Source organism: Clarias gariepinus, chromosome 5 (genome assembly GCF_024256425.1).
Source record: "Clarias gariepinus isolate MV-2021 ecotype Netherlands chromosome 5, CGAR_prim_01v2, whole genome shotgun sequence".
Lineage (NCBI taxonomy): Eukaryota > Metazoa > Chordata > Actinopteri > Siluriformes > Clariidae > Clarias > Clarias gariepinus.
This window is the reverse complement of record NC_071104.1, coordinates 14,198,846-14,215,592: the sequence shown is the minus strand read 5'-3', so window position 1 is coordinate 14,215,592 and position 16,747 is coordinate 14,198,846. Positions and strand designations below refer to the sequence as shown.

General features: G+C 34.7%; 2 protein-coding genes across 2 annotated transcripts in view; one reads left to right on the top strand and one right to left on the bottom strand.

The window, feature by feature from the left end:
- Window positions 1-5,380, top strand: part of LOC128524324 (uncharacterized) — a 32,878-nt gene extending 27,498 nt beyond the window's left edge. The window contains exons 19-25 of the mRNA XM_053496847.1: window positions 1,708-1,775; window positions 2,070-2,287; window positions 3,681-3,934; window positions 4,145-4,255; window positions 4,337-4,481; window positions 4,593-4,631; window positions 5,033-5,380. Coding sequence (XP_053352822.1) covers window positions 1,708-1,775; window positions 2,070-2,287; window positions 3,681-3,934; window positions 4,145-4,255; window positions 4,337-4,481; window positions 4,593-4,631; window positions 5,033-5,292 — 1,095 coding nt within the window. The 3' untranslated portion in view covers window positions 5,293-5,380. The remainder of the gene's footprint in view (window positions 1-1,707; window positions 1,776-2,069; window positions 2,288-3,680; window positions 3,935-4,144; window positions 4,256-4,336; window positions 4,482-4,592; window positions 4,632-5,032) is intronic.
- Window positions 5,381-13,790: 8,410 nt separating this feature from the next.
- LOC128524336 (uncharacterized) lies at window positions 13,791-16,113 on the bottom strand. The gene is made up of 4 exons (XM_053496872.1): window positions 15,868-16,113; window positions 15,519-15,632; window positions 14,452-14,659; window positions 13,791-14,365 (listed from the first exon to the last, which is right to left on the bottom strand). The coding sequence occupies exons 2-4, from the start codon at window positions 15,533-15,535 to the stop codon at window positions 13,982-13,984; spliced, it is 609 nt and encodes a 202-aa protein (XP_053352847.1). The 5' UTR covers window positions 15,536-15,632; window positions 15,868-16,113; the 3' UTR covers window positions 13,791-13,981.
- Between the last annotated feature and the right edge of the window lie 634 nt (window positions 16,114-16,747).

Sequence of the window (16,747 nt, the reverse complement as noted above, 5' to 3'; positions counted from 1 at the left end):
ATGTACAGTTGATAGACACAGTGTCATGACATGTCAGACCACGCCTACACCAAAAACTACACCTTAAAAAAACTGGTTCACTTCTGTCCATGCTCTGTTCTGCACCTAATCTTTAGAGCATCTTTAGAGTCACCTCCTTAAGATCACCTATGGCCACTTTTTTATCATCACTTCTCTCTATATAGGATGCTTCAAAACTGCTACTCTTTGCCAGATTATTGTGTCGTTCTTGCCCAGTACTTGCACGTTGTTCTTTGTCATTGTCTACCAATCTTGATCCTGTTTTGTACCTTTAAACTCATCTTGTCTTCGCGGTTCAGACTCTCATATGTTTCGGATTAACAGCTCTGACCCCAACAACTTGCCTATCGACCACAAGACTGTCTGTTAGTGGAACTATCTCTTGATTGGATATTTTAACCCCAACTGCAGCTAAAAGATGCTTTTACGCCCACACATGTGATCACAGTGTTATAGTAAACAGATGTTGACTGTACGCGTGATGCACACGCACTAAGACTGAGCATGGGAGAGGACCTGCTTCACTTCCTAAGACCTTTGGACCAGAATGCAGGAAAACATCACCATCACAATTATGCTGAATTCCTGGACAAGCTGATTAAAAAGTCCAAACTTTGAAGGTTTCCCTCTGGGAAAACAAGTCTTGCTGTGCATTGAAAATTAATTCCTTGTCAAAAATATTGCAGAATTCTCAAATGAAGCCGCAAAAGTTTTCCAATGGGCCAGTGCTGCTTTTCTGCAAACAGAGCTAATTAAGCTACAAGAAAATCTAGCACTGCAGGAATCTCACTGTGACCACGTCACCTGCAGCAGGTGTTCCTCTCCTGTAGAAGAAGGCTCCTCAAATTTTCACAATGTTTTCCTCAACATACTGCTGTGAGTCTGCCTTTTCAACTATAAACATGATAAAAAAAAAACACATACCACAGCAGGAATGGCAGATGGGGTAGACAGGATGTGGAGCTTGGAGAAAAACGGAGACGATGAGACGAGGAGATACGTAGACTAGAAGACAAAGAGGCACTGAGGCGAGCTTTTTAGCGTGACACGTAGGCAGCATGGAGTCCTTGTCCGTATTGGAGTCCAGAAAATGAGTTAAGGGAAGTGATTTGTATATTTGCATGTGGATGATGTGGTGCAGGTGTGTGTGATCAGGATTCTCTAGATTTTTTTGTAATTTTTTTGTGTATAGTTCGAAAGTTTGGAGATTGCTTTTTTGGAGATTGGCCTCTATTTGGAATTTGACCATCACTTTTTTACTTTTCTGGAATTTTAGTGGGAAAATGTAAATACAAATATACATTTCTTGGTTTAGAATTGGATTGAAATCTGTAGTGGTCACCAATTTCTTTAAAGCATGTTCCAGCGACACAAAAAATGGACTGGCTATTTATACAAAAAAGTGGAAAATTTTAACTTCCCTCAAATTGAAACTTCCCTCTTATCTGTAATAATACTAACATTTTTGTGTCCTCCATGGCCAAAGTATCCTCCCCTGTCTAAAAAAGCTTATTACGTGAACAATAGAGAAGGTGAAAGTAGAAGAGAGTAGGGGAGGGAGTTGTTAAGAAGAAACAGCAATAGAGAGAGATTATTTTTTACTTGTGTTCTTCGTGCTTCTGTAATATACTTGTATATAGATGCTGCAGTGCACATTTTGTTTTACATGTTTCTTCTGTTCAACAGCACTCAGCAGTCACAGATGTATTACCTCCTGAACCAGATCAACGCAGGGATGACAGTGATGCATACAGGTATCACATGTGCTTATTTTAGTCTGTCCTTCGAAAAAATGCAAGTCAAATGCACTTCAAGACAAGTTTTTTTTCAGAGTCAGAGAGAGGAAAGGGGTGTTGATTGGTGGGGGGCGGGGGGGGGGTAATCAAAATCAAGTCAGATTTTCATGTTGCCACTTCCCTTTGTGTCGTTAATTCAATTCAATTTTATTTTTATAGCGCTTTTAACAATTGTCATTTTTGTCGCAAAGCATCTTTACACAATCAAAAGAATTATTTAAGTTTATATTGAACATGTCTTCTGCATGGCAGATTTCTGTGCTCTCATGCTGGCCAGTTTCACTGTAAACTGACCAACCTTGTCTTTGAGATGAAAGGGAGTGGGGAAGTCTCATACACAGTAGTGCCTTGGGATAACAGTCAGTTGCAGGGCATGGGCCAGTTCCAACCTGCAGGACCCTTGTACAACATCAAGTGCTCTGAAGATTCAATTGTTTACCTGCACCTCCCACACTGTGAGATACATACTGGTAAGGTAATTTTGGGTTATTATTTTTATTATTTATTATTTATATAAGAATATATTTTGTTCTTATTATTCATATTATATTAGATATATTATGATATATTAACAACATTAACAAAAATATTGGCAAATATGCCAGTGAGCCAAAACATTAGGCAAGTAATGATAAATAACGTGCCTAATGTGCTGTTGGTCCTTTGCATGCTGACCAAGATGTCAGCAACAGATCCCTTAAATCTTGTTAGCTATGAGTGGCGAATCCTGAATCAGATTGAGAATTGAGGAATTTGGAGGGCAACACACTGAACTATTCATCATGTTCTTCAAACCATCTATGAATGTTGTATAAATTGTGCATAGTTGTTAGAGATGCTCTGACATGGTCATCTGGCCATAATGGTTTGACCATTATCAAAGCCATTTTACACCTTGGAAAGTCCCTTGCATTCAACATGATGACCATGAGAACTGATATGTTTGCTTATGATCTAATATATCACAGTCCTTGACGTTCTGTTGTTATAAGTTAATCAATGCTATTTGCTTTTTTCCCCAGTGGTCATAATGTTTTTGCTTAAAAGTGCAGTGGTACTTTTGCATACAAATTTTATCAGTTCCAGTGGTGAATTCTTCTCACCTCTTTGCATTTTCCCATAGAAAATAATTTAAATGCAGATAATCCATTCCAGCCACCCAATAATTTTACCAATATCACCATCACCATTATTTCCAACACTAAAATTATAGTTTTACATATAAAAACCCTTAAAACATTTAAAAAAGACATGTAGATGAAGTAATAAATAAGAAATAAATAGACATTAAACCTTACTTAACATTAATTTATGATTATTCTTTGAACCAGCTGGTTTAAAAACCAAACTGAAAGTGTCTCCCTTTTCTTTTTGCTGCCATGCTTGCTAACATTCTTGGGACCCATGCTGCTATGCCTTCACTAAATCTTGCACAAAATGCAAAATGCAAAAAAAAAAAAATGCAAAAAAAAAAATAAATAAATAAAAATAAATATATATATATATATATATATATATATATATATATATATATATATATATATATATATATATATGTGTGTGTGTGTGTGTAGACTCGCTTTGCTTAATGAAATGCAAACAAGTTTTGGCTCCTGGACGTACACACAACTTAGCTGGCACTTAGTTCAGTCGCTCATATGATGGAAATGCTTCATATGCAGAGGCAAATTTCTTGCAAAATTCCAGTTCTGGCAAGGGGTTCATATGCGGAAGTACTACTATATATTTAATGATGATGTATACCATAATAATTACAAAAACAACTTACACAAGGATATTTGAGCATATCTGCTAGGATTTGTCTCATCCTTCTTAGCTCTTGCACCACTTTATGTATTCCAGATAACAACCGGATTGAACTGGCTGTGGCACATTTTAGTCAGGAAAATGTGGAGATCCTTCAGCCCCTGAAAATAACAAACACACATGTGATCTTACAAGTCCGGGGTCTCTCCCTATTTGGCTTGTTTAAAAAAATTTTTTGGGGAGAACTCAACAATGCCCAAGTCCTTCTCTTCTACAAAGAAAATATTGGAACACAAAGGAGGAGAAAACTGCACATTCATTTGCTGCCAGGAAATGTTCCAGTTAAAGAGGTAATCTACAAATCTACTTGAATCAATTAATTTAAATTAGTATTTTAATATTTTATTCCAGATGTTTATATGTGCAACCTAATGAAAAATAATGCAGTTTCAGGCAATGTCTTTTATTGTATTAAAATATTTTGACTGAGAATATTAATTATGGAATTTATAATCTTATTATTATTTTAATTATTTAATATTTTTCACTTGACCATGAAGGTACAGAAACAAAATCCAGGCAGCACATATCTTCAGTGCAGCTCCATATGTCAACTGATTTCTGGTAAAAAATACAAACCACTCTGTGAGCCTCATGTATCCCAGCCAAAGGTAAACCCCAGTTTCATTTGTGGAGAAATTAGATTTTTTGATACATGAAAACAGTGTATTCAGTGTATTTGGTTTTCTTAGATTGAGACATTTGTTCCTAATTTTGGCCCTAACTATCACCCGACATTTGAGATGATCCTTAATTCGGAGGTTGAAGACCTCACATTGGGTCTTTTGGATGAAACTGACCAGGAGGTGTGGGAGCCTCGTCATGTTATTCTTACAGGTAGCCTAGAGGTCATTTTGGTATTCTAATTTTACAAAAACCATTAGTGTAACTTTCAGCCTATCACAGCAAACCCAGAACTCATTTACATTTTCTGTCTTATTACCACAGCTGATAATGGAGAAGCAATTGTATCTGAAATTCTTGAAGGTAGGACTTTGCACTGAACTTTGCATTATTTATTTTAAATACTTATATGCTCTTTTCAAGGAAAGTAAAATGTGCATCAGAACATTTAAGTTGGAATTTATTTTTTTCTTACAATTAATTATCAAATCAAAAAAGATGAAAAGAGTTCCGTGCCTGTAGTCTTCTTATTTATTATACACTTTGGAACCCTTATAAATATTTTAACAAACTATTTAAATATTGTGTAAATTACAAACAGAAACAGAAATGTCCTACTTCATAATACAGGCATTTACAAAACCTTTTTTATTTGGAATTCATTTGATTCGACAAAATAAATATATTTATTATGAACTTGAAGAATACTGTTGAAAGAGTCCAGCAGTAAACATTGTTATAATTTCATGCTAATCTGTTTTTAGGTGCTGAATTTGTAGATAAACACAGTGATAAGCTCATACAGAGAGTTCCATCAGTAATGGAAATAGCAGACACTCTAAAAACCAAAAAAATCATCTCAGACGAAATGTACAGTGAGATTGAGGCAGAAAATACTGACAAGCAAAAAATGAGAAAATTGCACATATTTCTTCATTCAGCAGGAAGAACTGCAAAAGCAGAGTTCTATGCTGTCCTTAAGGAGAAGCAGTCTCGTTTAGTGTATGACCTGGAGCATGAATAGTGCATTGATATCATACATGATTACATACAGTATGTCTAGATATCTGTAGGACCTAAATAAAATATTAGCAGTATATTTCAATTTCGCCATTTTGTTGACTATTTCCATAATTTTATTCAACCATGATATGATTTCACATAAAAACAATGTTACAATAAAGATGCATATTCAATAAAAATTTTATACACAATGGTGTCTGTCAATATAATTAAATTACTTTAATGAACTGTTTTATTAGCTTAAAGCAGACTTCAGTCTACAGTATTCTCTCATATTCAGTTGAGGTTAACATTATATCTAACAAAAAGCAAATGACATAAGGTTCAAGTGCATATTTGGTACATTATAAAAACATTATAGTCATCTATGCATATTGCACATCTCATTAAAGGCAGATAAAAAGATAATTGTAAATATTGTAAACACTGTGGATACAGTCATAGTTATAGATGATTATGTTTAGGTGCATAAAAAATACTGGAGGGGTGTGATGGAGTGGTTTGCCATTTAGACAACATTAGTGCATAGCAATAACATGCAGCAATACAGTGAGAGGCTGCATCAGGTTTTTATTAGTTTAAAAGAGGAATAGCTGACCCTGAATGACGTGAGGAAAGTTACAGGGCTGACCCCATCTTGTACCATATACCTTGAGGTAAACTGCAAATTGTTTTTTTTTTTGTTTTTGTTTTTTTGCAGCAAAAGAAGCAATGTAAGTAGGAAACACTAGATTTAACAGATGCCTTGTATTTGACCTGGAGGTGTGTACAGCTATCATCAATGCATGCTCTGTTTTCTCAGCATGTGAGGTCTTGTCTGTATCATCACAGTGATGGTGTTAAAACATATAATTTAATGTGTAACATGTGCCAAACCAAAATTTTACAAGATTGCAGAGGGCAGAAATCATTGCCTTGGATATTAATTAGTTTTCACTGCCACTTCTATTCAATTCACTCACCAACTCACTAACTCATCGTCTATACCGCTTAATCCTGTATTCAATGTCACGGGGGCCTGGAGCCTATCCCAGGAGACTTAGGTCACAAGGCGGGGTACACCCTGGACAGGGTGCCAATCCATTGCAGGGCACACACATATGCACACACTTACACACTACGGCCAATTTGGGAATGCCAATTAACCTAACCTACATGTCTTTGGAGTTGTGGGCAGAAACCGGAGTACCCGGAGGAAACTCACCAAGCACGGAAAGAACATGTAAACTCCATGCCCACCTATTCAATTCAATTCAATTTTATTTGTATAGCACTTTTAACAATTGTCATTGTCGCAAAGCACCTTTACACAATCAAAAGAATTATTTAGGTTTGTATGGAATGTGAATGTGTATGATTCAAAATGGTCACATAGTCCCTGATGAGCAAGCTGAGGGTGGCAGTGGCAAGGACAAACTCCCTGAGATGGCAATAGGAAGAAACCTTGAGAGGAACCAGACTCAACAGGGAACCTATCCTCAGGGAGCAGGAATTGATCTGCATTCATACTGTGTTAGGTGACAGCTTTACAGGACTAACTAAAAGGGAGAGCCAGAAGAAAACACAGACATGAGGGCTCCGTGGGATGTAAAGCGAACAATCACCTCACTGTCAACAAACCTGAGTGATCAATGAGAGTGAGGAAGACAGCATCTAAAAATATTGTACACTTACACATCTGTGTTCATTTTGTAAAAAATGTGTGTTTATGTCTAAAAAATAATAAACTAAATTGTATTTTTATAGTGCTTTTAAACAATGGTCATTGTCACAAAGCAGGTAAACAGAATTAAAATATAATTATGGAAATGAGTGAATAAATATGCATGAACCAAAATGATCAGATTGTCCCTGATGAGCAAGCTGATATCGACAGTGACAAGGAACTCCCCAGTATGGCAAAGAAAGAAACCTTGAGAGTGCAGCCATTGAATTTATATTGCTGATGTTTAGAGAAGAATGTTTGTCATTTTGTCCTTTGTAAAACACTTCATGCACTACTAAGAAAGTGAACTTAAACGTAATTGTGTTGAACATTGGCGGCACGGTGGTGTAGTGGTTAGCACTGTCGCCTTGCACCTCCAGGATCCGGGTTTAATTTCCAGATCTCACCATATTTGTAAGTTATTACAAAAAAAACAAACAAATACAATTTGTTAATTTTCTATTTTTTGGAATAAATTGGATTTTGTTCCTCCAAAAATAATTTAAAGTTTCTTATTTAATTCCCCAATCCAGATGGTTAAAGATTTAATTAATATTTTTATCAGACGTGTTGGTTTAGGGTTAGATATGAAAGTTTCAGTCTCTCCATACAGGGCAGTTGGAACCTCTTGTCAAAAATAAAACAAATGTGGCATAGAGCTGACTAAAGGCTGCCATTTACTGTGCAGAAAAAAAATTGCATAGGCTGGAAACTGAAGCAAACTATGAAAACTAACCAATCGCCTAAATCCAACTAATCTCTTTAGTATCCTTACTCTGTGATGAGCCCTAGGCAGGAGAAGTTTGTACAGGAAGAGTTCTCTGATGGCAGAACTGTTTGTAAAGTATATGCTGTGGAAATATATTTTGGAAATTATTAATAATTAATATGAAATTCCCTACTAGAGTTTAACTTAAGAAATTGACTTCAGCACTAATGCCACTTCCAGCTAATTGATGAAGCATTTTTTATTTGTTTGCTACATTTCAAAGTCTCTTTGAAACAAGCAGCTCCCTGTGGTTTAAAATCATCTTTAACATGGCTGAATACCCTGTGTAGTCCACTTCGCAGGGAATAACTTACTTCAGTGGAATGAGGTCAGTACTCCATTTCTTAGGAAGCACTATGATCAACAAACGTGGTCACCAAGGACTACAACATCTGATATGCTTGCACAAAGTCACAGTCATGGAGTTCTGATTGAGCTTACCTGTTTTACCATACACAAAATAAGCAAACTCTAAACCTCACAGCAGTGTGAAGTAATAGTTATCACAAGCCTGTCTGAATTTTCCAAGCCTTAGGGTTTGGTTTGCTTTAATATTCTGCATTTTATTTTGCATATTCTATGTTTGTTTATGTATTTAGACTTTTCAAAATGTTCATCACCTGAACCTGCCTGTTTTTGAAATCTTCGTCTCACTTTTCTTCTCTTTTTCTTTCTTGCTATCAGTTTTGGCTTTATTGGTAAGAGGACAATAAGAGGCCATGTCCCAGTCGGTCTTTATGGGAATAGTTTTAAGTCAGGCTCTATGCGCTTGGGAAGGGATGCCATTGTGTTCTCCAAGAAAGCCGACAGCATGTGTGTGGGTCTCCTTTCACAGACTTACCTCGAAAAGATAGGAGCAAAGACTGTCAAAGTGCCTATTGTAATATTCACTAAGACACAACCGACTGATATCCTTTATTTGGAAATAGAGAGATAGATTAGAAGGTTTATTTGAAAAGGTGCACATAATAACTTAATTTCTATTATACAGTAGGAACTTTTAGAGGAGGTAAAACCCATAAACTTGGTACAGGACATATATGTATGAAAATATTTTTGTGACACATAGCCAAAACACATTTACTGTAAAAGTAAAGTGCACATTTGACAAGTTTCAGGCCTGCTCTGTTACTTAAAGTGCACAACACAAATACTGCCCTAAACTGTTATCTTCCTGACAGTGCCATGAAAAAATATTAGCCCCTGTCTGATTATTATTATTTAAAAAATATTTTTCATACTTAAATGATTCAGATGAATGAATTTTAATATTAAACAAAGATAACTTTAATAAATAAAATATGCAGTTTTTATGTGGTGATTTCATTGATTAACTGAAAAAAAACTCTTCAAATTTACCAGGCCCATGTAAAAAAGTAATTGCCCCCCTGCTAAATCATAAATGAACTTTCATTTTTGAAGGCTGAGTTAAATTTCTAGGGCTGGGAATGATCTCAAAAAATTGAAACAGTGGTGAACCTTCCTAGGAGTGACAGCTCATTTAGGAGCTCATAAAAGGACCCAGAACAACATCTAAAGAACTGGTGGGCCCACTTGCCTTTGTTAAGGTCAGTGGTCATGATTAATGAAAAATGGGAGAGTTTCAAGGCGAAAGCCACTGCTGGCCAAAAAGGTTTTTTGGACTTATAAGACAAAAGTTTTACTTTTTGGAAGGTGTATGTCCCATTACATCTGGCGTAAAAAAAAAAAAAAAAAAAAAAAAAAAACACGGCATTTCAGAAAAAGAAAATTATAAACAGTGAAACATGGTAGTGCGATGGTCTTTGCAGCTTCAGGACCTGGACGACTTGCCATAATTTATAGAATCAAGAACTCTGTGTTTTACCAGAAAATCCTAAAGAAGAATGTCCGGCCATCAGTCATTGACCTCAAGCTTAAGCGCCCTTGGGTTATGCAGCAGAACAATGATCTAAAACACACCAGCAAATCCACCTTAGAATTAAATTTAAACTTTAAGAGCTATGATGAATAATCCAATATAGCAGGTATTGTGGAGTGTTACCAAAATGCAGTGAATAGTAGATAACAAAAAAGTGATCCATGGGAGGACAAGCAATGAACTGAACTGGACACTCAGTCAGGTGTTTGTTTACCAAAATTTGTAAGCACACAAATTATAACACATAACATATTATAACACACATATTATACCACATAAAGTGCTAGAAAAAATGGGAAAATTGTGGGCAAGTGACACAGAAAGGGACGGAAATGATTTCTGACCTTCCCCATGTGCAGTTTGTTCCTTAATTCTGGGGCTCAATCACTGCTACATCCAGTCATGCTGAATGTCTTTGTGTTATCTTGACACATTCACTGTTTAACATGGTGGAAGAATTGCAGTGCAGTTTTCTGGTTTCCCTTATGCTCTAAGACAATAGATAATAATATGTATGGTGGCACATCTGATTGAAACATCTGGCAAAAAAAGGACAGTTAATTTTTATAGAGCAAATATTGGAAAAGGAAATATTAGAAAACGGGATTTGGACCATGTACCATGTTCTGCTTGTACAACAATTCCAGAATTTCTTCCTTTAATTTCACTTAAAAAGATTCTGGTGCAAAACATCTACAGGAAAATGAGAATTTGACTTCAAGACATTTATGACATCTATGACACCCGGATTCCTCTTGATGTGTATGAGGACACCAGGGAGCTAAACAAGTGACAAACTTACGGTGAAATGTCATTTCTAAGAGTGAATAGTCCCTTGGGGTGAGAATTTTTGGAAATATTTATTTAACAAATGTATATATTATTTAAAAAGTGTGGTTCTGACCAATGTACAGACTTGACCTTTTTTATTTATACAGTATAGATAGAAATGTAAAAATATAGTATGGGTATGACAGGAGGAGTATGATTTGAAATAGGGTGTATGAAATTATATAAGATGTGTGTCAGCAGTAGTGTGATTGTCCATGGCCAAAAGTGCAAGATGCAAATGAGCAATATGCCCAAAAGAAATTTACAACGTGAAGGAACTCAGCTACATCATGATTCTGGTGTGTTAGCAGGTACTGTATAGGGTGTGTGTGTATTGTGTGAATAAGGAAAAAAAATCTATTTAGTCCTTAAAACCCCTCCGTACAGTGGTTCTGGTTAAGGGCATGATGTACAGTACAGTATTCACACATAAGTTACTGTATATTTACTTATCTAAATAACGTATCCTAATAACTGCACTAATAAAGCAGGTACTGTATAAACGGACAACAGAATCAGAACTTTAAATAAACCTTCTAGGACACCACTGTAATGTCTGCAGGGATTCCTTCTATGTCAACAGATATGTCTGTCCCTCACACACACACACACACACACACACACACATAGTGCTTACTGCGTTCTCTTGCCAGGGTAAAAGCACAGGGGTGGGAGTATATTAGAGTGCAACTACCTCAACCCAACTTACAACAAGCAGAACTTTAAAGATACAGAGGAGTACAGATGTGTTTGAGAAATTGTCAATTAATACATGTTTTAATATCTACAGTACAGTGTCCCAGAAACAGTCTTTAAAACATAGCAGAAATGCATAAAACCACGTTTAAGCAAATGTCTTTAACCCGATGTACAACATGGACAGTTGGGGCACTCTACAGAGATATACAGAGTATAGTGATGAGCCAAAAATTATATATATATATATAAGATTATATTATATCTTCTGCCTCATATTATGTTAGTCCTTCATAAGCTGCCACAAAACATGGACTTCATAAGCCGTCTGAAGTTGCCCCATGGTTTTCCATGGTATCTGGCACCAGTGTGTTAGCAGCAGATCCTTTATTTTAGTTTGTGATGTAAAGCTGACATGGACAAATTGTTTCAGCTCAACTTACATATACACTTTTAGAATAACATCTAGGAAAATTGCCCTTAGTTCTCAGTCTTTAAGTTGTGTAAATACCACAAGGAAGAAAAAGAAAATGAAGAAGCATATCCAGCAGATACAGCGCCTGAAAAGGCCAAAATATGAAGAAAAATGTTAAAGGGGAATTAGTCGTTATCCATCAAAAGCAATATAAAAGAAATAAAAAAATAAACAGTTTGATACAGAGATGATTTTTTTGCTTTGCCAGTGAGTGACCATAATGTTTTGTTCATAATATAATAATATAATGTTTCTCAAGACCACAGACATTTTTGACTGATTTTTATACCCACTCTGATTAGCAGCAGTTTTGTTATGTGTAGAGTGTGTTTAAGCATGCTAGTTTGTCCCTTTGCAGCAAAACAATGCTGAATGTAACAGCATGGTTCGTAGCAGTAGGTTACAAGCTTGGGGACTACTGGAAGGAAGTATGTTACAGACACCAGAAAAACAACACTGAATATTTCGAAGATATTATATAAGCTTAAAAATGCTCTCTTAAAAACACAATCACACTCACACAAAAAGCAAGACTCATGTATTTAATTTCTTTACTTGAGTCACAAATATGCTATTTATTGATTGATTTATTAAGAAAGTACTCTTAGAACAGTATCTGCCAAAATACGGTATTGGTGATTAATTTTTTTTTATTTAGGTGTAGTGTCCGTAACTTTTTAAAAATTAAAATATCTAAATAATCTTATTTGTCATTCAGATGAAACTTGGCTGATTTTACGTTAAAAGACAAACCTGAAAAAAAAATGTATTATTCTAAAATGCAAAACTGTTAAAATTTTGCAACATGAATTAGACATGGTTACAGGCACTACAGATTTTTAGCGAGTAAAAATGTTTTCTTTTTTCATGAAATGCTTTAATTTAAACAACAATGTTTTGCTTCTAGAAACTTACTGTACACCAATTTTACTATCAATGCATTAAAAAAATTATAGTCATATGCAAATACATTTTAAAGAAAAATTCTAGCAGTTTAAAGGGCTTTAAAAAATCTTCAATAATCTATAAGTACAACACCATTAAAAATACTTAAGTCTAAGATTTGTGGAATATGTGCATTAAAAAATGCAATATTGCAAAAAAAGGTATTTCCTGGTTGTCCAGTAACTGCTTTATCCTGGCCTGGTTTTCTTTTAAATATCTTATTTTATTTTTATTTTTATTTTTATTCAAGTTATGCAGACAGAACTCTAAGGGGGTGGATGGAAACAGAATTACCAAAAAGGTTCTGCATTTAAATATAAAATGTGCAGGTAACACTTTATAATAACTACACCCTATGAATCATTAGTTAAGCATTGGTAAATAGTTAATCAATCATTTATAAAGCATTGTTCCTGCATTAATAGACATTAGTAAGCAGTTTATAAATACAGCTATACATGCTTTATTCTTGCTTTATAAGCATCTATATAATATGCTTAATAATTGTATTTTCATACTTTATTAAGGATCTGTTAATCATTTCTAAATTAAGCATTACATTATTTAAAAACCGATTAGTTAGTAACTGTAAGTGGTTCATGAGATCATTTAGAACGTGTTAGTAAATGATTCATAAACCATTTGAATGCACATTTATACATCTTATTATTCAGACATATATTAACAGTTTGTCAGTGTGTTAATAAATGCTTTATTAACACACATTCCTACTGTAACTCATAATTAATTTAGGTAGTTATAAAACATTTACTAGCTGTCAGGTAATGGTTTTTGTGAGCTCATCTAAAGTGAGGACTATTTATGCCTTGTAAAGGGTTTACAAACGAGATTTAAACCCACTTTTATCTTCTAAACAGAAAAAGGAAAACACAACACAGAGGGAAACATAAAAATATTTATTTCAAGATGCAAAAAAAAAAAAACATACAACTGTACATATAAATTAATATAAAATAATTTAATATGAAAAATAAACCTCTGTAAAAATGAAACTACAAATATGCTTTTGATGAATGTTTGAATGAAATAAAATTTAAAATATACTTCTGCAGTGTCAGATATAAAATAGAAAAAATTACTAAATAAGCAACAAAAGTAACTAAATTAACAACAACAACAACAAAAAAGTTTGTTTCATGGCTGGGTGATTGTGCAAACAGTGAATCACAAAGAAGTGGCAAAAAAGCCACACAAAATTTTGATAAAAGCAAAAAATAAAAATAAAACAAAAAAAAATCTACATTTCAAACTATTACATTTCACTACTTGTACTTCCTTGAAATGTCATGAATCAATCTGCCAAATGCACCATCAGAGTGTTTCTTCGCCAGCCATTCATTCCACTTAATCACTGCAAGGTGGTCAGAAAGCAAACTCTCTGTGCGATTTCCTCTAAGCCTCCAATCTGCTCCTTGTAGGATCTCCAGGCCCTCTCAATATGTTGGGTATGGGCACCAGTGTGGGGATCTACATACCACCTGCTGTGGTTGACAGTGTGATGGTTGTACCCTAGTTCAGGGAGTATGCGATAAGCACGCCACTCGTCACTGATAATTGATGACCCAGGCCTCACATGATGCGCAACCAAGGGCACTAGATCTCTTCGAGATCTTCTCTCCAGAAGACATAGAATAGGTTTTTTAGATTTTTGCTGCTGATGATATTTCACACCTAACATCCCAAAAACCCACTTCTTTCTTTTCCACCCTCCAGCCATTCTTTCTTTACCATACTAATGGAGAAAAAACACAACAAATACAGACATAAAAAAATAGCCATTTTACACATTTATTTACATGAACTATTGCTATAACATACCTTTCTTTTGTGATGAAAATGGCTTTCGTCGATCACAACAAACTCCCTTCTTCCACCAATTTGCTGGCCTGTACGCCTTCTCATCCTTTCAACTGCTGTGACACAGACCTCCCTTATTTTCTTTGCCATTTTAGTAAGAGTAGCTGAACTACTTGCAATTCTGTCATCCATCATGTCTATCTGGCGTAACCGTAGACCCTGACAAAACCTTTATGGGCAAATAGAACATGTAAGGTAAATGAATGCCTTTATGTAAAATAATTGACATTATATGCATTATACAAATGTTTCTTCTTATTATTATTACAGAATATTATTATATTATTATAGATAATATTATTCTATTAAGAGAATGGCAACAAAGCAAGTTTATAATATGCAGTGGTGGCCAAAATTATTTGAACACTAGCATTTTAACCAGCTAAAATGGTTTAAGGTCAGTTATTTGTATTGTTTGCTGTAGTGTGTCAGTAGGAAATATCAGATTACATTTCCAAACATTTATTCTGCCATAAATTGTAAGATTTTTGTTTGCACAAAGAGTTTGACAACAGCCACACAGGATCTGTTCTCATTATCATCCAGAACAGAACAAACTGTATTTAGTCTGAACAAAAGACAGACTAAATCCAGAAGAACTGTGGCAATGTCTCCAAGATGCTTTAAGAGACCTACCTGCAAAGGCAAAAGTTGTTTTAAATGAATCAATGAAAAAAAAATGCATAAAACTGTTAACAGTACTGCAGTATGCAGGTAGGTTTCTTGAAGCATCTTGGCGACATTGTCACAGTTCTTCTGGGTTTAGTCTGTCTCAGTTTGTTCTGTTTCTTCATGTCATTCCTGAAGAACTGGAAAATGATGATGATGATGGGATAAGATCTCTGAGTGGAGCACTGGCTGCTGTCAGACAAAACAAAAATGGATGGATCACTGGATTATTACAATCAATGGCAAAATTAATGTTTGGAAATGTAAACTGAAATTTCCTACTGACACCATTTTTTAGCTGGTAAAAACACTATGGTTCTAATAATTTTGGCCATCATTGTACATATTTATATTACTACCTGTACATGAACTGCATCTACTTGCTGAAGGAGATCTTTGATCCACTGAAGATTGATTTGTGGCTGACAGACATTTGTTTTGCCCTTCCCTCATGTACTGCTTGTTAACAAATTCTATTGTAAACAATTAAATAAATATTGACATAATTAATAAACTGTATATATATATAAACTGTATAATAATGAATATATAATATTCAATAAACTATATATATATATATATATATATATATATATATATAATCCAAAAACCCACTTTTTTAGGGCTATCATGAGATATATATATATATATATATATATATATATATATATATATATATATTTTTTTTTTTTTTTTTTTTTTACTTACCAAGCATGTTGATCTCCACTGTTTGCCCTTTTCTTCATTTTCATGTTCTGATGGCATATTCTGCATTTAATTTTTGTTTTTAGCAGTTTCCTTCTCTGAAGCCACTTAATAAGCTTCAGAGTGTTTTTTATAGAGCTGGGTTTGTTAATAAGCTTCTTCAGCCCGGTGAATCTGCTCATTTATTATTATTATTATTATTATTATTATTATTAATTAAACGATTACTTTAGAAAGTGGTGAATGTAGAGCAATAGTTAGTTTTTGATCTGACGGAGCGGGAGAAATTGCGCTCCCGCTTTCATGCGTAATCAATACGGGACAAGGGAAAAGTTCCGTGTTCACACGTCATCAACGGGGGACAAAGGAATTGTGCAGCAGCAGTGTTTTAACTAACATGGAGAACTCCGACAAAAAGTCGAAAAGGCGTGCGGACCCGGGGCAAAAAGAATGACAACGTGGAGATGGATGCATTGAAGAAGACGTGCGTCAGTGGCACTAGTGGTGAGTATGTTACTCTGTTTACTGGCACACATTATTGATGGCTAGCAAGCTATGGCTAGATGCCGGTGTTATGCGCTAAAATGCCCCCCTGCCACGGATTGCCCCCCCTACATAATCTCTATCAAATATTATATTAGGACATACATTTAAAGGTTTAATATTATCGAATATATTATTACTATTATAATTAACCCTAGGCACGTGACAGCCGTCGAGACGATTAATACAAATCCCCAAAAATGATTATTTTATGGCACATTTCTTTTGTAGGGGTTTGTCAAGGTACAAATAACAAATTATTTATTACAATTTACACTAAATAAATATTGTTTGTGGTGAAAAATGACAGGAAACGATTTTTATTATAAAATAAGCAATA